Source organism: Gymnoscopelus microlampas (genome assembly GCF_963454915.1).
Source record: "Gymnoscopelus microlampas genome assembly, chromosome: 20".
NCBI lineage: Eukaryota > Metazoa > Chordata > Actinopteri > Myctophiformes > Myctophidae > Gymnoscopelus > Gymnoscopelus microlampas.
This window is the reverse complement of record NC_139957.1, coordinates 30596943-30621773: the sequence shown is the minus strand read 5'-3', so window position 1 is coordinate 30621773 and position 24831 is coordinate 30596943. Positions and strand designations below refer to the sequence as shown.

Here is a 24831-nt window from a genome sequence, read left to right as displayed (position 1 = left end):
ACCGTGCTTGTCTTGTCGGGCCTCTTGGCCAGTCAGCACACAGCGCTGGGATAGGAGGCCATAACAAGCATCCAACCAATGGGGGAAATACCTAACCGAACCGAGGAGAAGAACAAAAACGCTTTAGTTTAAATCGTCGCAGTAAATACCGCAAATGTGCCGAAAAGTCGACGTAAGTGGGAATCCTAACAGATCGGGAACGGACCGTTGGATGCTGACGTCGATCCGTGCGTAATGATTCTTGGAGTTGGAAAAAGAAGGTGTTGAGCTGCATTTTTTTCCCCTGCCAGGGACAACTTGAGTCGGCTGCTAGTACTGGGTCACAACACAACTACGGAAGCTACGGGAGCTAAAGCAGAAGGAATAATGGGTCGATCGCTCTCGAGTTTGTGGTAAATAATGACCAAATACGCTGTGTTTAATGTCACTTGAAGTGGATCTTCTTTCGCTTGGGGTTGAAGTCACACAGCGACACAACACTCAGATAGCCTACCTTTAGCCAGGGCTATTAGGATATGCTACTAATTACAGGGCTCTGGGTGGATGTTTTTCGTGTGGCTGAGGCTGTTACAAAATATGTGGACCGACTCCTTACATATTTTCAGGCTATAAAGCAAACACTCCTACGTATTTGTTTTTGATAATCACTTTTGATAGGGTTTCTTTCCGCTGTGCAACGATAGCCTACAAGAAGCCTATAGAGCAACAATAGCTCCGTGCTGGATGGTAGGCTACCAACAAAGCCTTTGCACATCATTGATTTTTATAAAAGCTGCATTCAGCACATTATAGGACCCGTTCCGTTCCTTTCCAGTGGGCTCTGTGCATGATTGTATATTTTGTGTGCATTGGTTCAACATTAGCCTGCTACAGTACATGTTTCTGGTTATTGCTGCTGTGTCAAATAGTTGTTGATGGTTCATGCTATGGTAACAATTGTATCCTGTTATCTTGGATTGAAAGCTTATGTGAGCTGAAAATTCCACCTTATGTATCAAGATTCAATTGCAACATTCAATTAAAATACTCCTCCTGGCTGTTTATAACACTTGGCCATACTTTTAAGTAGCCGACCGTGCTTTATGACTGCATATTATTCAGCTACTTTAGATAAGTGATGGAGATGTGCTGTGTTGCCTATGATTTAAGTGATGTGACTCTATTTTGTGAGCTCAGCTCAATGGGTTTGAGTGTTCAGTGTGTTTTAGACAATGTACATTCTGTCTTCAGGTTTCATCATTGTAATGGCGAGGAGCCATATGCAGTGTCCCCATAGGTGCTAATCCTTTGGTAATCTCACTGAAATTCTGTAAAGGCTCAGGATTCTGCAAGCCAAGCACTCCATTTAACAGGTACGCCCATTATTGCCTGCCTGTCTTAATGGCTTTGGGTGAATAGGTGTTTTGGCTGGACTTTATGAACATTCAGTTTGTTCATTTCATCAGGTTGAGAATTTGCATAATGTCAGTGCTCCAGGGCCACATAATCACATGTAATTATTGCAGTTGCATAGTCAAAGAGTTCTAGAATGGCATGAAGGACTGTGTGCTCACAAGTACTTGTCTTGTTGCAGTAGTTGTTTGAGCTGGACTTTGGCCTGAATGCTGTTTACACTGGCCAACTCACTGGATAGAGAACTTAACAAGACGCATTAGAGAGTTCACTTAAAACAGCTCTCATCACTGTGTTCCGAGAACACATTCATTCCATTTGGAGGTGGACCTTCTGGCTGTGTTTGTATAGTCATTAAAGGAGTGTGTATGTGCACTCTTGTTAAAAGATGCCCCTGTTAATTTCCCTTGGCAAGTTGACTGAGAGTGCTTCGTTCATTCTTGTCTACGTGTTGTTACGTCATGTTTAGACCCAAAGGTCATGATGCACTAGGAAGCATTTTAAAGCACTATTTACCTTTAATTTTTTTTATGGGCCAACAGTTATTAAGCATCATCACTTGCAAAAAAAACAAAAATGCACCAGTTCTGTGTAAGATGTTTGGTATAATTGACATGCACCTTTTTTCCAGTGTTCAATTTTAAAGGGCAATTTCGCAGATTGTTCTGTGTGGCTCTGCAAGAGGCCAGCCATCTATAAAACGGTCCTGTCTGTCTGTCCAGAGCTAATCTTACAAACCGCTGGACTGATCATCACCATATTTGTTGTGCCCACTGCCATTATGCCACAGAACTACCGCTACATATTTTATTATACTTCTGAAATATTTAACTTTGATTTTATAATTGAAGTCAATGGTGCCCTTATTGGGCTGAAACCTTGGCCAAATTTTGAGTCATATGTCATAGAATCTATGACAGATGACTGACGTCACGTCATAGATGACTGAGGCCACATGAAGTCTACGATTGATATTGGAGCCATGCCATTCCCATGTGGATCCTGAGATACATGATTGGATTTCTAACCTGAATCTTACCGCAAAGAAGACATGTGAAGATCATTCTGATAACACATGCTCTCTCAACGGTGCTGTTTTGGCTTTTTTACGTACTAGGCTAGCTGGGATTTTCCAGCACCCAGAATGCATTGTGAAGTGCCAGATTGACAATAGAAAGATAGGATTATGGTAAAATATGAAACATATGAAAATGTATTTAAAATTGAAGAAGAAACAAACATTTGCCCAAATATAGGGATGCCGTTGTTAATGTGGTTAAGTTCTGGCTGATAATGCCATGGTTCACTGTGCTCATTGACATGGGTTAATCCAGAGGCTCACTGTCATGAGTCATCTGATGACATTCACACTTGTGGTTCCTCTGTCGTTTTAGTGTTGATGTTTTCCAGTCCATTCTGATAGTTTCCTGTCGTTGTCCTGACATAGACTGTAATCAGTTCAACAGCCGGATGCGCTGTTAGACTGATTGGTCTGATTGGCAAGAGCATTGCAGAGCTAAGCAGTCTTGTTTTGCCCCAGAGTTTAGTCTTTCAGAGTCAAAATTGTGACATCATTATTATTTTAGAGGGTTTAATTTATTCCATTTTGTTTCGGTACTTCATGGCCTATATTCCTCTTGCGCAACTTGCTGCAGAGACGGTGCACACACACATCAATACCACAGAGGTCAGTCAGTGTTTAAATGTCCTGGTTTCTGATCCCTACCGCATTGCTCGTTATGACCTTTTAAGAACGCTTATGATTGTATCAAATATCCAGAGTCGCACAGTCTATGATTACCACCCCAGCCAGTATTATTTCTACACAGCTTGGTTGGCAAAGCAAGTAATGACAGACTGTGTCTTCCTACTGGTCATTTGACAGTTTATCTGACTGCAGAAATGTTTACAAATGAGATTTTTCCAGGTAGTCCTATGTGTACAGTATATGGAAAACACTGTGGCGATGGATTGAGTAGATTAGCTGTGATACTGGCATGGTGACTGCGAAAACATCAGAGGCTATGTCACTGCTCTCCTAACAAATAAAAGTGAAAGGCTGTTGATTTCACCTCATTCATGGGATTTTACTTGGGTCAGGGGAAGCCCTAAGAATAGCCAAATATAATTTTGGGGGTCCTTGGCACGAAAAAGTTTGAGAACTACTGATTTAGAAGACATTTGTAGAATCGGCCTCAGGTCTTAATGGGTTCAAAACCACTGGCACACTGTATGACACAACTATTCCTGGACAAGTAATCACATATAGCTGTTCGATTAGTATACTAGACTCTAGCCTAATCAAACGGTTTGACACAAACAATGTTGTTTGTATCACTAGGGTTTTGCTTGATATCCAAATATTTCTTTGCATCTGTTTTAGCTGTATCAAGTCCTTGTTAGGTCATCCCCATCAACTTCGCCACTGTCACCCTCATGCAAATGGCTGGTCGTGTGTGTTTATGTAGTGCGGCGATGGGCAGCAGTGAAGATCTGATACGATCTGCACTGGAACTGAAGGGAAGGGCTGAATTTGAGGCAGTGTGAACAGAAAGAAACCCACATGCCTTCCTATTCCCTCTTTTCTAGCTGTGATGAAGAAATCCATATAAATGATTGATAAAGTGACTTGACTGTCATTTGAATAATACATCAGTCCTGTTCCTCTGCCTAGCGTTTTTGTATGGTAATGTGCTGCGGGAGGTCGGTCTGTTATACCTCTGTAAGTGGCTGATTTAAATACTATGATCGTCCCAAGTAAAGGCAAGGTGTGCGGTTTGACGGTGGCATCTTTGACTCTATATGTGTTTGTCTCTGTCTCTTTCACTGTGTTTGTCTCTAGTTGTGTGCACGCAAGGAGGGTGCAGATCTGTGGGGGTAGGGAGTGAGTCTTTCTCCTGTCAGCTCTCATTAGAGACGCATACTCCAGCCAGGCTGGCCTCTGCCCTTCCCGTCTGTGGCATTGCCCTCCTCTGTTCTTGCCCTGAACTCGGAACAGCCACACACAGAGTTTCTAACTCACGGAAGCGGCTGGAATTATTCAGCATGATCGGAGAGATTATGTTACAAGATGATGTTGGACGCCTCTTATTGAACATTATGCTTTCTGTATCCTGCACTGCAGCTGAAGTTAAATTTGGTTCACACAGTTGAATTTGTGTTTTTATTTTGTTCATTTATTTTTAGCTCTGGTTGTTCTGTGTAGCAGAGAACCAGTGTGCTTGTGTTGTTCAACTGATGTGATGGTTGCATTGTTTTTCATCCCCCATCCCTTTGTAAACAAGACGACACATCTCAAGGGGTTGCTTCTCTATCCTACATATTCAAATTTAATCTTATGCTAGTCTAATGAAATAAAGATAAGTGTGTGTGTGTGTGTGTGTGTGTGTGTGTGTGTGTGTGTGTGTGTGTGTGTGTGTGTGTGTGTGTGTGTGTGTGTGTGTGTGTGTGTGTGTGTGTGTGTGTGTGTGTGTGTGTGTGTGTGTGTAGGCTGTGGTTTTTCCATAGAGCCCTTGGGAGGTTGCAGACATTGTGATTTATTAGCATGGTGGGCAGAAAAAAAACTTGCAGTTTGAGATAAAGCAGATCTCCCATCACACCCCTGGTCTCAGTCTGGCCTCCCAGTAGAGAGACGAGAGGGGCTGTGTATGTGACTGTTTAGATGTTAGGAATTAAGGGGATTAAGGTTTGGGTGAAATAGCTTTGTTTTTGCTTCGCAGAATGACAAATCGTGTCCACTAATCTGGTTAAGCGAGGTAAACTGATCTTTGTGCACACACCACACACAGCACACACACACACAGGTGATCAATGAATCATGTCTGAAAAGCGTGAAACTTTTCTGTCAAACGAGAAACATCTCAGTCAGGTTTGAGCAGGTTTAGTAGAGCATGTTTCAGGGTCAAGCCAGAGCTTGATCTGTAAAGAGAGACGTTGTGTGGGAGGTGGACTAGGAGTTATGTAGAGTGGGTGGTGCTAGGTCGTGCCTTCCTGCTCAGCTCACCGTACATCTGCGTTAAATTTGTTGTTGCCTGCCAGTCAGTATTTCCTGAGGGCCAGGCAGAGGAAGTCTCTGTTAACTTAAGACACCGTGGAGTGGTGTTTGGAGGCTGAACAGAGACACACGGTCTTCCTCCTGATGAGCAGTGTCACATAAAAAAAAGAAAGACGGAGTGCAAAATCTATTGCATTTTAGGAGGGGGAAAAATAATCAAAGAAGCTTTGATTCATGTTTGCAGTGGAAATCAATGCGGCTGAAACAATGTGAAAGATAGTGATATATTTAACTTTTTTTTACCATCGGCAACATTCACAGTAATTTGTTATCAGTGACCCACCCCCCAAAAGAAGAAACAAACAAAACAATGTCATCATATTGTAATCCTTACAGGGAGGTTACTCAACATTCAGCATTCAAGCACTCGGACTTAAACTACTTCCTTTCTTATTTGTCTTTTCTTTAATCTTCTTTCTCCCAGGTATGGCAGGCTGGGCTTGGGGCTCTGAAGAGGCTTCAGAGGACCAGCGCCTGAGCCACTGCGCAGACTGCTGAGGACTGGAATATTTTGCCTGGGCAGAATGACTCAGCAGGAGGGGGGACCCCCAAACAGCAAGTGAAGAGATCTGAGGATGGGTGCCAATGGATCAAGCTATCCGCACTCATGCTCCCCTCGTATAGGGGGAAATGCACAGGCACAGCAGACATTTATAGGTAGGTCATTGTATTAACCCGTTAAGACCGGGAACGCTGTGGTTTGAATCATTGGCTTGTGATGACTGAATGATGTTTCAAAGTCAACTTGGATGGCCATAAAGTTTTTTATGAATGCATTTTCAATTAGCGCGTGATCGATAGATGCTCGCTTTACACGCATCACTGTCAGTCAAACATATTTTTTTCCCGCCTATCACTTCTGGAACGAAAATCATGTGTGACTGATTTGCTTGACTGGAAATGTTAAAGCTGTATTCCTTTAGATTTTTATTTTCTCTGGCGCTTCTCACAGGGAACTGCTCAACCATCGTCAAACTGCCTGTACCATTATTCCCAATCCAGAGTCGTATCCATCAATCTTTTTCATTAATTCTCATTGGAAGCCCGAAAGTGTTATTGATGGCCATTTCTGAATGCCTCCCTGACGCCTGTATGTTTGTTCTGATGATGTTAAGAGACGTTTTAGAGAATGTCTGGCTGTAGTTCATTATTTGCAAATCCCCCCTACAATGATCAAAATGGCAATACCTATATAATGGAATTTCCCACAGAGCCACTATTGGCTACACCTGTATTACTGAGATTTTGGCGGGGCAGTTATTTTTTCTTTATTAGATAGTAAAATGTGGAGAGACAGGAAACGAACGGGTCAAGAGAAGGGAGACGTATGAGACATGACGGAAGTCAGATTCAGGTCCTCGCGACTCGCAAGCAGCATGTGGTATGTGCACTAACTGCCTGAGCAACCAGGCAACGCCTATATTACTGAATTCAATTGCAACCAGGTGTGTTTGTAGATAAGTACAGTAAATGCAATCAGCATGCAACAGTGATGTTAACCCATTCAATCCGGGAACGCATCTGTCATTTTAAAATGTTTTGAGATGGGGGTCTGTGGCCAAATACTTATAATTCGGGGGGTCCCTGACATGAATAGTTGGAGCACCACTGATATAGCAACATACTGTTAGGATTTAGAAAACATTTTTAGATATGTATTTAGCTGCATATTTTGTTCTATACTATGAGCTTGTAGATCTGCTATTTTTGAATAGCCAAATAAATCTTAAAATGACACAGATGCTTTCCCCGGTCTTAATGGATTAAGCTAAATCAGAGTTTACTGACCTTGTTAGCTCACTGTTGTTTGCCGAATAGGCCTTGCTGTTCTTTCCATTGTACAGTAACTGTTGATGAGATTGTGATAAAGGGTGCTAACAAGTTGTTGGGGTGGCAAGTAATTAAGTGTCATGAGTCGAGTCATGATACTAGTGCTGTGTCTTTGTGTCCATAGGCTGCTTGTCAGAATCGGGTACTTAGTTTTTGGCGCCATTGCAGTGTTGGGGGAGCATGCATGGGAAAAAATTGCTTGCTAATATTGTTTCTGTTGAACCTAGACAGAAAACGTTCACAGCTTATGCTTTCTGGTGTACCGTAGATTATGTGCCTCACCTGCAAACAGCTACTGTAGGTGTAACAACCATTGCTGGATGAGATACAGTATTCAGATCTTTTGATAAAATGTATTATATATATGCTTTTATCACCAATTTGATCACATTCTTATATGTTTATCACAAAGGATGGATTTTGAATTGTTGTTTGTGATAGCTTTCTGATTGTAATGCAATTTAAGAGGCATACAACAGATGTCCACTAGAATCCCTTTGGCACATGGCCCACACTGCCCATGTTAAAACCTGGCCTGTGGCCCTCTGTGCAAAAGAAAATGGTCTGCATTTCTATAGCGCCTTTATCCAAAGTGCTTTACACACTGTGCATTATATTCACCTATTCACATACTGATGGTGCAGGCTGCCATCCAAAACCACCCCATCAGTTTCACTGTCTTGCTCAAGGGAACTTCAACACAAAGCCAGGAATAGCAGAGGATCGAACCAGGAACCTCTCGAATCCCAAATGGCCACTCAACCTCCTGAGCCATACAGTAACTGCCCCAAGAAATGTGGATGTTCCTGCTTTAGAGGCATAATTGGATTTTAATCAAGACTGTTTACCAACAAGTTGAATCAATTATTCAGATGTTTTTTTTTTCCCAGGCTTGAAATTCAAGGTAGGAAAAATAAATTGCAGTCTCTGAGAGCTTTGAGGTTTGCTCTGGGCCGTGGGGTTTCTTGGCCGAACTGTCCCAGGCTGGAGTCACAGTACACAGTCACAGTATTAGAATGATTACTATGTGGGTCATAGAGAGAGAGAGAGAGGCGCGCTTCCTCTGACATAAGAGTCCCTCCTCCAATGCCAACAATGACTACAATTGAGTATAATTGACTTGGGCTATGTGGGTGAATGGGCTCAAGTTCATTGAGTGGCACAAAGCAGGACAAAGTTTTATATGACCTAATTGACTTGAGTTTGCTGATGTTTTAGCAAAAAAGGAACTAAGGACATTTTCTGTTGAAATGTATCCACATGCTTTGGTAGCTGGGTCAGGGTAGTGTGTGCTTGCCCTGGCTTAGCTGGTCACACCACAGAGTGGTAGAGACAGATTGGGTGTCTACCAGTCAGCCCTGCAGACTAAACACCAGTCAGTGTGAAGATGTGTTAACATTATTAAATTCAACATCTAACCACTTAAACGTTCTATACTTGGAAAACTAATACTTGGTTGACTGGGGTTGGTGCTGTACTTGGTCTGCTCTGTGCCAAGCTCACAACGTGTCACAATGCTTGTAGATCCGCTGTTTTCGGCAAATGTTCCCCCAAGAATGAGGACGCTAGCCTAGGGTCAAATGGCTAACCAGTAGAAGGAGGCTGTTTTTAAGAAATTGCTTAGAGGACAATATCATGCAGCTGGGCAATTATGAAAACATCCCACACATGTCTGGTGTAGACAATATAAAGCTCTTTGTTTGTCCAAACACAACCCAAAGCTAACCTTTACTTGTGTATATGTGTTGCAGGGACCTCGTCCTACTCTCAGCAGGGCTACGGCTGGGAGTCGAAGCTCTACAGCTTGGAACACAGCCATGAGCGTCCCACAGACAGGAAGAAGAAAAGTCTCGGCCTGGCCACTCTCAAGAGGAGATTCATCAAACGGAGGAAGTCCAGCCGTTCGGCCGACCATGCCCGCCAGATGCGTGAACTCCTGTCAGGGTGGGACGTTCGCGACGCCAACGCCCTGGTGGAGGAATACGAGGGCACGGCTGCCCTCAAGGAGCTGAGCTTCCAGGCCAGCCTGGCAAGGGCTGAAGCGCCCAGCCTGCAGCGGAACCTGGCTGCCCTCTACCAGCACAAGTACTGCACCGACGTAGACCTCATCTTCCAGGACACATGCTTCCCTGCCCACCGCGCCGTCTTGGCGGCACGCTGCCCCTTTTTCAAGACTCTGCTGTCTTCCTCCCCGGGTTATGGAGCGGAGGTCCTCATGGACATTGAGACAGCAGGCATTGACGTCCCCATGTTCTCTGCCCTACTTCACTACTTGTACACCGGGGAGTTTGGCGTGGGCGGGGCAGAGGATGCCAGGCTGCAGAATGTGGATGTGTTGGTGCAGTTGAGTGAGGAGTTTGGAACGCCCAACTCCCTGGAGGCAGATATGAGGGGGCTGTTTGACTACATGTGTTACTACGACGCTCTACTCAGCTTCTCTTCGGACTCCGAGATGGCGGAGGGCTGTAACGGAGGAGGAGCCGGGGCGCCGGGGCCGGGAGGCAACGTGGGGCCAAGTGGCCCGGACGAGGACCTGAGGGCCCACAAGGCGGTGCTTTCGGCGCGATCGCCTTTCTTCAGGAATCTCCTGCAGAGACGCATACGCACAGGGGAGGAGATGACGGAGCGCACGCTGCAGACACCCACACGCATCGTGCTGGATGAGTCCATCATCCCACGGAAGTATGTGCGGGTTATCCTGCATTGTATGTACACGGACGTGGTGGAGCTGGGACTGGTGCTGCGGGGCAGCCCATCCGCAGGCAGCCTGGGGGAGGTGCAAGCCCTGGTGGCAGGGGGACGAGGAGCCAGCACACGCACAGAGGAGGCTATGGAACTCTACCACATAGCTCTCTTCCTGGAGTTCAGCATGCTGGCTCAGGGTAAGACGCACGGCACGCGCACACACTCACACTCACACTCACACACACACACGGCCTATCAGTGACACTCTAGGTGCACATTACAGCCTCAGGGTTCAGTTTTAGTTAATCTCAGCATCCTTTCATAATCTGTCTGCTGTATTGGGGCTGAATTCTAGGACGGTTTCAGCTGCTAGGCAGAACGCTGCATTGCATTAAATCCTCTAAACCAGTCTTGATAATGTGGATAAATGCCTGAATCACAAATGTAAAAAACATCGGGCTGTCATGTTAACTGCTGCTCTGTGATTTCAACCCAACAATATGAGTTGGATGGATGGCCTCATAAAGGCCTCACTTTTTCTCTAAACACATTATGGGCTATAGCATAGCTCTGGCAGGTTTCCTGTCTCCCTCCATAAGGTTCATATATTCTATTTTGTGGCGTTCGTTGACCCATTGCCTTGATGTTCTCCCATCTCATAAAAGTGGATTGTGCAAATTGTATCTTGACATATGTCTGCAGACCAGGCTGGTGTAAATGGAAATAGCATGGCTGATTGTGATGGGTGTCACAGCAGTGGCTGCCAGTAATAGATTGATATAGGCAGGAGGGTTTGTCCATGTCTCGAGCGGCAGACAGCTTATATTGATACATGCAGCTCCTGTCAAGACTTCATCAGTGATCTATCCATCTTGATGTTGATATGGCTGCTGTCACCGTGGGGCTTGAAGAATGACCCCTAGGAGGACAGCAAAGGTTACAGCCAGGAACTAGCCTATGTGAGATGCCTTAACTTGCTCAAACTCCTCCAAAGAGATATGTTTGGAAACCATGTAGCTTCTTTTGCGTGCTTGCGATTAATTTGCCCCAGCATAGATTCAACTAAAAGGGATCTATACTATCTGAATATCAATCATCCTTTGCCCACACTCTCTGTCATACAGCTATGAGGATTAACTGACATGCACGCCAGATAACGACCATTACATGTATCCTACTCGGACAGGAAGGTGCAGGAATACAGTGATGGTGATAAACATGAAATGAATGTGTTCATAAAAGTTTTAAAACCTTTGCTATCTCTGGGTTTGACCACTGCACAGCTATTGATGTTCAAGGGCAAGGAGTTGCTTGCCCTAGGACGTGCCTGCACAATGAACTGATCAGCACTGAACATGCACACACGCATATACACACAATGCACAGCTTGGTTAGTAACCACCACCCTCCCCCTAAATCAGTGGTGGCACTCTCAGGGTAACTCTGGCAACTTAGGGACCATGAAAGCAGGCGATTCCTGTCACCCTGCACACACCACACCGGACCCCACCCCCCCCTCATCGAGACCCTACGCTAGTGTATTTTTATCCTCTGTCTTCCCTCTCTCACAGAGCTGCACAGCTCTAATCAGTTCCCATGAAACCTCCATGTGGAATGTGGTGGGATGTCTGAGGTTGTGAACCAGTGTCACTCTATCAAGGTCCCCACTCTTTGTCCATGCTGGAGCGCCCTGTTATTACCCATTCTGGTTATTTCGCTCTCCCCTCGCCTCCTCTCCCTTTCTTGCTGTGCTGAACAGTCAAATCTGAGTGTTATAACAATAACTCTTGAGAGTGTAAAGATTGACCTGTAGGGGCCATTTTAACACTCAGAATTTTACTGTGGAAACGATCAAAGCAACAAAAACGAAAAATGACTAAACATAACCAGGTTGAACTTGTGTGCGCAAACATGATCATCTTGGACTCTAGAAATATCGTGCTCGCCCAAGTGTCAAATGAGCTTGGAGCGGAGCTGTGATTTGATTTCCATGTGACAGCCTTGTGTGACCCCATCTCAATGGCTGTCATTGCTGTTGAATTATCACAGGAGGCGACAGAGAGGCTTATGTCAGGGGTTTTATTATGTGGAGGAGACTTCTCATCTATCACAGTGCACCCGCCCTACTTTCTGTCTATCTGTGTGTAGTGATGTGTCCCAGTTCCAAACTATATACTAATACTAATACAGTATGTGCTATATAATCTATAAAGCTTTGGCAGTTAGCATGCAAGATATTCACATATTGCCCTTTTCACAAGCGGATAATGACACAGCCATTGATGGACATTGCAGAGCTGTGCAACTGCCAGTTGTGTCCATCAACCCCGCACTCAAAATCCAGGGATTTTTAGCATACATACGAGCAAGTAATTAAGTATACTGTATTATTTTTTCCCTCAGTGTGAGTGCACTACATACTCAAAACAGTCAGATTTACACTCAGGGGCCTTTGGAGAGGAGCAGGCAGCTCTGACAGCTGAAAGTCGTTCCTCCTTATGAGGTCTCAGGACACTCTAGAAGCCTCTACGTTCAAACACTAACCGATATTAAAAGCCTTATTAATTTTTCAAGTATACCACTGAGAGAGGTGTGTGTGTGTGTGTGTGTGTGTGTGTGTGTGTGTGTGTGTGTGTGTGTGTGTGTGTGTGTGTGTGTGTGTGTGTGTGTGTGTGTGTGTGTGTGTGTGTGTGTGTGTGTGTGTGTGTGTGTGTGACCCTCAAAGCATCTCCGTCACTCACACACACACACACACACACACCCCCACACACACACACACACACACACACACACACACACACACACACACACACACACACACACACACACACACACACACCGCCTTCAGTACCCTTCTTACAATAATTTCAGAGGAAGGCAAGGCAGTACTGTTTGCCTACTTTGAGCTACTTAAATCTAGACTCAAGACAACATTTCATTTCCAAAGAATGAGTTCCTTTTGTTCCTGGACAGAACATCAACTTTCTTCTGTTCACTTGGAATGTGGCCTGAGACATCAGGCGCTCTCTTCTTTTTGCTTCTTTTTTCCCCCCTTCCTGTGCTTTTGGCCTTTTCTTATCCATGTGTTTGGACTGAGCGCTCCTCTGTGTAGAATAAAAGCTTGGGTCCTTGAGTAATCAGACATGTTTCACATTCAGAAATGCTGTTTACACCCGCCCCCAATGCAGCCGATGCTCCAAGTGGCTTTGGAAAACCGTGTTTTCTGTGAACATAAAAGGAATGGCAGAATATTCGGTCCGATCCCGATTTTGGAGGGTCCTAGACCACCGATTACTGATGTCTTAACCGATATTTTGTATTGTATTTTGTATTTGAGAACATTTCACTTGTGAAAAAAATTAAAATAAACTCAAATAACTTTTTGATAGATTAAAAAGAAACGGATACACTGAACTGAAGTTAACCGATGCGTTGTGTGTGAGCTTATCAATCTGCTATTAAACTTTTTTTTAAACATTTCAAAATGTTCACCTATAATGACCAACAGGTTGAAAGTGGTAAAAAATTTGGACACATCAGCTGCATAATTGCTCATACCGAAAAAGTCAAATAATGGCAAATATATCCGGCCTGACCAATATATATATATATATATGTATATGTCTTCTGGCTCTGAACACAAGAGCTCCAAAGAACAACAGCGAGACAAAAAAAACTGTGCAAGCTTTTCCTCCTGAGATAGCCATGCGCTATGGCAGGATGGATTTCTGCAGACGTGTTGATATTCAGTCATTCGGCAAGGCTCCAGTGGATGCGGTGTATACCACCTGGAGAGAGCAGGGGGAGGGCACACGTGGGAAGGAAGGGCCTTACTATTAGATATAATGCTGATTCTAACCTCGGCTCATAATAAAAGTGCTGCGTTTTAAAAAGACTCAGTGGTGCTGTGAATGCTAATAGGGTAATCGGGAACAGAGCCGTCTGCTTTCATGTGCCACTGGTCCCCGATGGCACGTTTGTGTGTGAGAATTACTAGATGTGTGTCTGACGCAAAGGTGGAGTGAGTGAAAGAGGGATGGCATCTACAGAAAAGAAAGACGGGAAGTGTGAGGGAGAGGTAAAGGAAAGGGAGGAGCAGACATATGGAATGCATCTACTCTTCCAGTTGGTTAATAGGAGATTAAAAAGACAGGCAAAATGCCCACGTACACATTTCAACTTCATCTGTCTTTTTGACAACACAGGGGCCATGCATTTAAAACACAGCAGGTGTCCACTTTGCATTTACATATGTGACTTGCTATTAAAAATAAATAAAAAGGACCCACCCACCCCAAAAAAAAGGAAATACTGCTTGTGTGTATGTGTCCAAGCAGGCATTGCACTCAAACGTGTGAGTAGGGGTTGGTTAGTTGGATAGGAAGCTTTGAATTCAAGCGCGAAGGGTTGCTGGAGTCATCACTCTAGAGCCCAGCATCCAATTTCCCAGAGTGCTTGTTCAAAGAGGAGGTTTGCAGGAAAGGCAGCTTAGATCTCCTGCTTGAAGATAAGAGTCCCTTAGGAGCGTGGCTACTGGCGTCTCACACCCAGTTAAGAGTTGACAGACAGGACAGGCATGGGCCAGGGGAGTGGGCACACCTGTGTTTGTAATATTTACCGAACTTCGCTCAGGTGGACTTCCATCATGGGAAATTTCCTTTTTTAAAGTTCTTGATCAGAAAAGGCTGGAAAACAAGAGGGAATTGTAAGCCTGTCCTGTTTCGGAAGTGAGAATAGCCAGCACTTACTAAGTGCACGTTAGCCTGAGCGTGATTCTGTCCAAATAGTTTGATGTCATCACTTTGCGTAGAGAGAAGCAGGTACATAATTCATAAGCCTCCAGTCCCTTTTTAATGGATTTTGGATTTTTGCAGACGTATATTTTCAATGTGTGTACACACATGCACGTTTTGAGCAAGGGGGCACATTTCCTCTGGCTGCTGTGTTTACTTAGTGTGGTGGAGGGGAGGTAGCTTAAGACTGAAACACATGAAGGTATCAAAGGCATTTCTGTGGGCTGCTGTGTTACAGAGTTAAACCACTGCCTGCTGTTCTGGTATGTGCTCTGATTTTTTGAAAAGGCCAAAAGCAGAGTGTGGGGGCTAATGGAGTCAAAACTACTGAAGGTAGTTGGTAGTTTTGTCTAACTGTGGCTTTATGATGACTGCTTTTGAGTTCACTTGAATCACTGCTGTATTTTAGAATTATAATGATGCATTAAAGGCAGCAGGTGGCATATGTATTCTGGGAAAGTCTGAAATGTACTGTATGCCTATTCCATGAGTAAACAGTGTTATTTGAGTGTTGTTTGTTTGACTTACCTCCTCCCTCCACCCAGGCTGTGAGGACATTATCGTGGAGAGCCTGTCCCTCGACTCTCTTGTGCCCATCCTAAAGTGGAGCTCCCAGCCCTATGGCTCAAAATGGGTCCACCGGCAGGCCATGCATTTCCTCTGTGAAGAGTTCAGCCAGGTGGTCACCTCCGATGTTCTCTATGAGCTTAGCAAGGAGCACCTGCAGAGTGCCATCCAGTCTGACTACCTACAGGTAAGACATTGAACCGTCTCCTACACCCAACCCACATCACCTGGACAGAAATTTGATATTCGATACAAGCCTTGAAAATGTTTTTTTTTTTTTTGTCTTTCAATGGTGCAGAAAACAATAATTAACCAAAACCATCTCCTCCTGTTTTCTCTCTGTTGCTTCTCCTTTAGCCTGTGTTATTCAGAAGTCTGATTTCTAATTAGGAATGAAACATGGAGAAACAATATTTGAATTGTGTTATCAAGCTAGTTTAAAGAAAAACACGACAATCTACAGTGGGCTAAACCATTTAAGTCCCATTGCCCAGCTGTAGTTGTGTGTGACCTTTTCAGCTCTGTGTTCTATTGCAAGTCTGCAGGAGCCCAGTTAGTTCGATGTGATTGCTTGGTGAAAATGCGAAGCACATAGCTGCATAAGAAGCATACACAGACATAGCCACTCAGTCCCCAGTTGTGAGAACATTTCCCTGAGGGAGATTGCCTTCAAACCAAGAGCCTAATCAAAGCTGAGCTCTCATCTACTCTGCGGAGCTCCTCAGGCATTAGACATGATGGTTGAGGTGAAGCGTTGTAATACAACCAGACAAACAAAACCCCCAGTCGGGCTTCGGCGCTACTGTGGGGTGACCTGAACCAACCTCATCCTCTGTGTCGCCCCTATCCTCATTCAACCACTTCTACTTTTATACCTCATCACAATATCTAACCTTGTCCTAATAAATTATCGCTCCCTTTCCTGTCCCTCTCTCCTCCTCCTCCTCCTCCTCTTTATCTCACATCTCTCTCTTTTTTATCGCTCTACCTTGGTCTCATTCACAGGCGAGTGAGCAGGACATTCTCAAGTACGTTGTTAAGTGGGGCGAGCAGCAGCTTATTAAGAGGATGGCAGACAGGGGTAAGATAATACACACTATAATTACCCTCCGAGCAGCACCCCTAATGGCTCTGAGAAAATTACCCACTTACCAGAGCCTCCAAAATACACTTACAAGCAATATAAAAGGAGCCTAACTTTACCCTGCAAATTAAGACACTAAGAAGCACCTTGATGGTGTTTGCATCTTTATGTTCTGTGGACACTATTAGCAACCTTTTTGGTGTAAGTTTTTATAGTGTTGCATTGCATGGTGTGCTGCAGACGGTGTTAAAAGCTAAACAATTCCACCTAGAACACTTCTCCTTCATAGTTCCTTGAACTGACCCTAGGTGGTGGTACAACGGAGGGTCATCTTAACAGGTTGAAAAAAGGCTAGTCATGGTTAAGTGAGCTGTACGAAAAAGCGCTGGTGCTGATGGCTGTTGTTGATGCTGTTGTTCACCCAGAGCCCAACCTACTGAGCGGCACTGCCCACAGTGTGAACAAACGGGGGGTGAAGAGGAGAGACCTGGATGTGGAGGAACTGAAGGAGATCCTTTCTCCCCTGCTGCCCTTTATCAGGACTGAGCACATATTACCTGCCAACAGTGATGTCCTCTCTGATGCGGTTAGTAGTTCTGAATGCCTTTGCTTGTGCTGCATTCAAGATACCGGAACCATAAAAAAAAAGAATAGTTGTGAAACGGAATTTTACATCATAAAATTGCAACAAAAACATGGTAGAAAGCATGTCATCCTTAGTGGGTAGAAAAGTGTAGAAAAAGTGTAGAAAGGTCTTTGTTTACTTATTTCAACACATAAATAAGTGCTTGTATAATTTCCTGCGGTTATCCATGTTTTTTCCCTCGCTCAAAGCATTTTCTGGGTGTCAGAAATGTCCTAGTTGTGAAACCAAGTTCAAAGTTGTCTTGAACGCTGCATTAGTGCCTGTATGTACATATGTCATTGATTGCCAGCATCCTTTTTTTTAAACTGAGCGTTGACGTGTGCCTTCTGTCAACAGCTTAAGAGAGGTCTGATTAGCACCCCGCCTTCAGACATGCTGCCCACAGCTGAGGGGGGCAAAGCCAACGCCTGGTTGAGGCAGAAGAACGCTGGCATCTACGTGCGCCCCCGTCTGTTCTCTCCCTACGTGGAGGAGGCTAAGGTAGAGCCCGCCTATTAATCTCTGTCCCATATAGAACCATGACAACCTTTTTAGTTCAAGTTCAGAAGTGCCAGGATTGTTGAATAATAGTCAACTTCTCTCCTTTTGCACGCCTGCCATACGCCAACCCACCAACATGAATATTTATGAGCTCATACTTTAACCGAGAAAAGACTCATTAGGTGCAGTGGAGCTAGCTTTCACGCCCCATTTAGTGCTCTTGAATTCAGGGCTTCACCACTCCACATCAGTCATAGCATATCTCTCACTGTCCCCAGTCTGTGCTGGATGAGATGATGGTGGAGCAGACAGACCTGGTGCGCCTGCGACTGGTGCGCATGTCTAATGTTCCTGACACCCTCTACATGGTCAACAATGCCGTGCCACAGTGCTGTCATATGATCAACCACCAGCAAATGGCCGGCAGCCAGTCCACAGCTCCCTCAGTGGTAGCCAATGAAATTCCAGGTAAGAGGATCATGTATCAAGTTGCAAATGACAAAGCCACTGTTGGCTTTTCTTATCTTGGTTGTTACTGCAAACATGCTGCTTCATCTTCGCTAGTGATGGACTGCCAATAATGGAGCATCCTGGCAGTTCAGGCAGGCACAGGTGTCAAATCGGTCCCACGCTCATACACTCTCCAATCAGAAACGGCCACAATCCTAGTGGTTCAACTAGGCGGCCTTTTTAAACAGACTGACACTCGGGCGCTTGGGTGGCAAGTACCTGCACACCACTACAGAGTCTTGGGTTTTGAATCCACCGTGGTGCATCTGGCTTGCCCCAGCGTCTACACGAACACAATTGCCCGTGTTTGGGGGAGGGACACCGGACGGGGAGGGTGATCTTTGTCGCTGTGCCAGCGACTCCTACAGGCTGGGACGGTGCCTTTCAGTGGCGGGTGTTGAACGGGAGCAGAACGGAGGCACACGTCTCACTGGCCGGTGAGCCAGTAGGGTACAATAGCAGTGGTAAACCACAGAAATATGTGGATTCATTGGAATTAATGGCTAAAGTGGGAGAAAAAGGTGTAAAAATAATTGGCTACTTTAAATTAAACATTTTAAAACAAATAAAGCAGAACAACACTCACTCTTTAGGCCATGTGTACAGCAAAGCTGGGATAAAGCATTTTATCCCAGCTGAAAACGCAAGGTGCTCTGCTAAAAACACTTCCAAACACCCAGAGTTGAAACTATTAAAAACGTCAGACTTCTGAGACTTGAATGTGTAGCGCAAATAGACGTTCAGCACCTTGTCAACCTGCTGCCATTTCCAAAATATTACAAAAATAAAATGTATTAAAAACATAAGCTGCACTCACAAAAAAACATCTTGGTGGATAGACACAGCCCCTAAATGCTACATGCTCAGCATAGCTTGCCGTCAGCTCGTGCAGCATTTCAGGGGTCTATCTCTCCACCTTCCCAACCTCCGCCTGTAGTACGAGTAGGAGGTTGGGGAGGTGACATAAGTCTTCACCAGGTCTTCACTATGCCAGTATGTCATTCCATGTGTTTTTATACTGTATCATGTTGTTGTAATAAGTTAAAAAAAATCACACCTGTGTGAAGGTAGCGGCGCCTTTGATATATTTTGTCATAGATATGTGTTTCTACTAGAGAAACAATATTAAAAGGCTTCCAGTGGCACTAAATAGTGCCATTGGAAGCGAATCACCAAATGCATTCCAAGGTAAGTGGCAAAAACTGATCTGTCATAGCTGATAGAGTGGGTACCTAAAAAATAAACTTTAGGTACCCACTCTATCAGCTTCTATCTTCGTAGCTTTTTGTAGCAGATATACCTTTAGGTATAGAGCGGATATTAGCCCTCTATACCTGGCTTTTGCCTCTATACCTGGCAACGTTCTGATTGGTCACTATTCATGACATCATAGTGATGTCATGAATAGTGACCAATCAGAACGTTGACGGACCTGACCAATCAGAACCTTGGCGAGCCTGACCAATCAGAACGTTGACGGACCTGACCAATCAGAACCTTGGCGAGCCTGACCAATCAGAACGTTGACGGACCTGACCAATCAGAACCTTGGCGAGCCTGACCAATCAGAACGTTGACGGACCTGACCAATCAGAACCTTGGCGAACCTGACCAATCAGAATGTTGACGGACCTGACCAATCAGAACCTTGGCGAGCCTGACCAATCAGAACGTTGACGGACCTGACCAATCAGAACCTTGGCGAGCCTGACCAATCAGAACGTTGACGCAAAAGCCAGGTATAGAGGGCTAATATCCGCTCTATACCTAAAGGTATAGAGCGGCTAGCGCCGCTAAAAAAGTGTATCTTTAAGTTCTGCCCCATGAGGGGTTCATATGTCTATTTTCATGTCCACATAACTGTGTATTTTGAGGCTCTGCTTTAGGGTGTTGTGATGTCAGAGACAGTCTGCGTACAATGCAATATTATTGCAATACATGTTTTTATCTCTACAAAAGTGTCCTGCTGACTTAGTAACTGTGTGTGTGTGTGTGTGTGTGTGTGTGTGTGTGTGTGTGTGTGTGTGTGTGTGTGTGTGTGTGTGTGTGTGTGTGTGTGTGTGTGTGTGTGTGTGTGTTTTTTCAGTGCCACGGCTATCTATGGTGAAGGACATGATCCGGAGGCTTCAGGAGCTGAGACATACAGAACAGGTGCAGAGGTCCTACGCACTCAACTGTGGCGAGGGAGCCACCGTCAGTTATGAGCTCCAGCTGCGCGTGCTGCGGGAGTTTGGTCTTGCAGATGGAGCCACGGAGCTACTGCAGGTGGGTAGGGAGCTCAGATGTCCCCAGGGTAGTGGAGAGGACTAGGCCTAGGATAATAACAGGGCTGGTACCGCAGCATACGCAGACCTCTAACATTCCCAGGGAGAATATAGACTTTTTTTTCCAGTGTCACAAAATCTCTGTCCTGGGAAATATAAGATCTAACAATGTAGTTCACTGTCTTTTTTTCTTTATTTCTTCTTCTTCAGAACCCTTACAAGTTCTTCCCAGATGAGCGTTTTGGAGATGAGAGCCCGATCCTGGCTCTGCGCCAGGTGGGTCGTTGTCGGGTTAACAGCAGCCCAGCCATGGACAGCATGTTCACAGAGCTGGAAGGGCTGCCGGGCTTTCATCCTCCTCTACCTCCTCCGCCTCCCCCCTACCACCCCCCCGCCGCTCCCGGCCACGCCCAGCTGAAGGGGGCATGGCGACCCCGCGTGCCTATGCCCACGCCCACCCGCTCCTTCTCCTACCCCTGTAACCGCACCCTGATCCAACGCCATGCGGCCGTCAAGCATGGTGGCTCGGACTACTCCTCTGTGCCCAGGCCCCAGCCCCCAGACTGCACCAACCCACAGGCTATGGGCAGAGCCTTGCTGTCGGACCAGCAGGCGGTGAGTGTGAGTGTGTGAGTGTGTGTGTGTGTGTGTGTGTGTGTACTAGCTGTGCAGTGTCCTTGTATTGCTTTCCTGTTTACTCGAGTGCAGCTGCAGGCATTTGCGCTGGGATCGTCATGTGCAGCCGAATTGTTAAGTTGAGTCATGAATTGTGTTTGTGTCTCCTGGTCCAGATGAGCATGGAGCCGGTGATGAGGGAGTTCATGCCTGACATTGCACTGGGCGTCTCAGTCATGACCTTGAGGGAGCAGCACATGGCAGAGATGGACCGGGAAGGTCCTCACAGCCCTATGGGCCCCTCCGGCCCCCACCACCTGCCCCATGGTCCCTGCCCGTCCACACGCCTCAGCCACAACCTTGGTCCTGGACACGGCCACTCCTGTAAGAGACATGCTCCTGAACCCAAGCTGGAGGCCCAGGCTGAGTTCCCTGACCTATATGACTTCTCTTGTCGACCTGCAACCCCAACCTCCTCTCATCCCCTGCCATCCTTTGCAGGACCAGACCTCTACAGCCACAGCTGTAAGGGTACCAGTTCTTTCCCGTCCTCATACCATTCGGAATCCCAGCCCCAGGGCCATGCCCCAGGACGCACTGCCCCAGATCCCTTGCGGCTGGATGTCCTGGGTCTAGCCTCTCAGAGGCAGGATGGGGCTCTCGCGAGCCCCTCCGGGGCCCAGCCCAGGATAGGACATATCCCAAGGGGCCGATCCAATGAGACGGACCTGACGCATGGCCTGGGCCATTTGCGATCCCCCAGTGGAAACATGGATGGGTATGAGGAGAGGCACTCAGGCCCCAGAGAAGACCCAGAGGACATGGTTATTGTAGCTGGAGAATCATCAGGCTCAGGGCCCCTCCATCAGCCTCATAGTGTCAGTGAAGAGGCTGCCAGAGACCGCAGGTCACCCAACAAACCTGACTACCCTTACAAGAAATCTGCACTTTAACCCCAGTGGAGGACCGTGGGGTTGAGTTATGAAAAGGGAAAATGAGAAGATAGGATCTCCTTCGCAAGTGGATGGCAAAGCACTAATTTGCGTGTATGCATATATGTTTTTCTCTGTGTGCATGTTTGTGTGTGTGTGTGTGTGTGTGTGCGCGCGCGTCCGTGTGTATGTCTGTAAGAGAGAGTGAGGGAAAAGGGGTGGTCGATAGTTGCTATTTATAGAGTCTGTCCCTTTGTCCTACCTCTGTCACACAGTGCTACCCATCAGAGAAAGTGTAGAAAGACTGAGAGCTGTAGGTCAACAATCAATGGAATTGATCTCTTTTTGCCCACCATAAGTTCTGCTGGTTTAGAGCTAGACTTGAGATGGATTGGGGTGGAAGAATTGGTTTCCTGGCTGAGTTTCTTTGCAACGACAAAACGGTTAGCTCTGTGCCATGCTAATTACAAGTAGAATAGGTTAAAAGCAATAGCTCAAAAAATGGAACTGATATTTTTAATCAAGACTAAATATGGACTCCCCCTCTCCCCTGCATAGAATGGGGGAGGGGGGCTGGATATGAATCTCGATTTTAATCAAGTGAACAACAGCACACGGTCCGGGACAGAGATATCATCGTGATAAAATCATGTGCAAACATGTCAGGCTCTATTCCTTCCTCCCTTGATTTTCTACTCTCCATTCTTCTTCCTGTAGCATTCCTATAGCAACTCACCGGACTAGTTTTCCCCTCCCTTCCAGGTCCAGGTTCTGGAGTGCCTGATGAGTAATGGGCTGAGGCTAGGTCACCCAAGGCGGAAAATGGATCAGACAGGAAGTAGGTCGGCAATGCTGCCATTGTCCTTCTGGTTTATAATTGTGTCCAGTGCTAACTAGCACAGCCTCTGCGGAGGAGCCTCTGGCTCGAAAGCAAGAGTAGGTCGGAGGGGAGGGGCGTAGGCAGGTTGGTTTCCGAGACAGTAAAACTATGAAGCCTAATTGATACTTTGTCGTACAACAGTGTCTGTTGACGAAAGTAACAGAAAGATGCAACGCATCGAGCGATACTGTATAAATTAGGGGTTAGGGTGCCATGGCAACTGACCATACAGTGGTCAAATGGAGCGATGGGGTTTTGTTGGTCTTATAGCCAAACAGAAGGTGTGTGTGTGTGTGTGTGTGTGTGTGTGCGGGGGCGTGTGTGCGTGCTTGCAAGGACTGGTTTCTTATACACAGGTGTTTAAACAATCTCAGTACTGTACACTCCCATCCTTAGTCAGGTCTGTATGTACATATCAGCTCTAGGCTCTGAGATGATTAGGATTGACCACAGAGGTGGTCAACATGCTAGAACCCCATTCGTTCGATAGCATCAAATGATCAAATATAAAGCCTTAATACACGTTTGGAATTCAGTTTAAGTAACCTTTTATTATGAATCAAGTATGATGTCATCGTTACTACCCCTGTTAATCGCTTACGTGACTGTGTTGTGCACCAGTGGCTTCACAGTTCTTCTGCAATGGAGTGGCTATGACACTCACTTTACCACCTTATACCAAGTATAACTATAGCCTCCATTCTGCCACCTCCTGGAGGATCGTGGACCTGCACATTTAGAGTTTGGGAAACAGAATAATGCAAGTGCAAACATGAAAGCCCATTAACATCCATTCAGCTTTTCTTTCGATTATAAAACCTATGACATGAGCAACATTGCACTGTAGGGGCAACCTATCTCTTAGCTGAAGGGAAAAGATCAAATAGAAATTGAACAAAAGGATTCTTAGACTGAAGAACGGGTTGGCGATTCCTGTCTGAGCATTAGCCAGTCATATCTCCACCCCAGTCTTATCGTGGACATTGTATATAACTGATTGAGTTCCATCCCATTCTAATGAATTGTTAATGATTTTCCTTTATTATCACACACATGAGTGGTTGTTGAAGGTTTGTGTTTGTACTGTAGTGGACAACACTGTGTACTTGTCTCTGTCATGAAATTTTACAAAGAATGTGTGGTATGAATCATAAAGATTGTCTCAGAATCTATTTTAATATCCGTCTTGTTCTTAAATGTTATGCATTTAGGGCAACTTGTTCAATATTGTAGGTATTTAGATGTAATTTAATTTCCCCCCTCCTAGTTTTCTTTGCTTTTAAAGTAACAGGAATATGTAGAGGATCTGAAGATAATTCGCTCCCTGCTTTGCAGTTATGAAGTTGCCGGGCAGAAAAATCATTTTTCCATCTAGCTTGCTTCATGGGGAAAAAATGCAAAACTCCCGATTCCTCCCCATGTTCATGTTGAGTAGTTGTTTTATTTTCCAGGACAGTGTTCCATTGAATAAAAAAAGTCCTCATTCTGCTCTTTGCTGTAGAAGTCAGTGCCTTCCCCCGCCTGCGGCTGGGCTTTTATTGGAGAAGTGACTTTGATGTCTATGCAAGCCTTTTCTACCAGCTTACCAGCCTGCATCAAATGGTCTTTGAAATCTTATGTAGCTAGTTTTGTGTACATAGTTTTATTATTTAGCACCTTTGAAACTGAACCATCTGAAAATGTGTGATTGCTTGTGTTGAATTTATAGCAGGTACATTGTACTTGTGTATGGTATCATAAAAACACTTTTGTAGATTGATGTACTAAGTTGCATTTAGTTTCACTGAATCTATTTTTCTACTGTTGCCTCAAAAGGTGCATAACAGTGGTAAACTTCAGCATCCTCAAAATAAACTGGTTTGATATTATGGAATTATATTGCTTTGAATACAGTTGTTTTTGTCCTTTAGAAATGTATAACTTAGTTTTATCATCAGAATCCTTCACATCACTTGAGCAAAAAGGGGTTGCATTATTGGTGTACATAAAAACGTGTTAAAATGCAACACAAACATTTAGCTTGATCAAAAAGGTTACACTTCACATGTATTCACCAGAACATTTCTGAATTGACAATAGCTTTTATGTCCACTGAATAT

At 45.2% G+C, this 24831-nt stretch overlaps 1 protein-coding gene across 3 annotated transcripts; it reads left to right on the top strand.

The window, feature by feature from the left end:
• The first annotated feature begins 43 nt into the window (after positions 1-43).
• btbd7 (BTB (POZ) domain containing 7) lies at positions 44-24221 on the top strand. 3 transcript variants are annotated; one of them, XM_084044234.1, is made up of 12 exons: positions 44-392; positions 1231-1352; positions 5871-6103; positions 9028-10158; positions 15300-15508; positions 16327-16402; positions 16831-16991; positions 17388-17531; positions 17810-17999; positions 20128-20306; positions 20516-20920; positions 21097-24221. In XM_084044234.1, the coding sequence occupies exons 3-12, from the start codon at positions 6022-6024 to the stop codon at positions 21871-21873; spliced, it is 3354 nt and encodes a 1117-aa protein (XP_083900360.1). In that variant the 5' UTR covers positions 44-392; positions 1231-1352; positions 5871-6021; the 3' UTR covers positions 21874-24221. The 3 variants fall into 3 exon arrangements, with proteins under 3 accessions (XP_083900360.1, XP_083900361.1, XP_083900359.1); XM_084044235.1 differs by lacking the exon at positions 1231-1352 and having other exon boundaries at positions 44-260; XM_084044233.1 differs by lacking the exon at positions 1231-1352.
• The last annotated feature ends 610 nt before the right edge of the window (positions 24222-24831 follow it).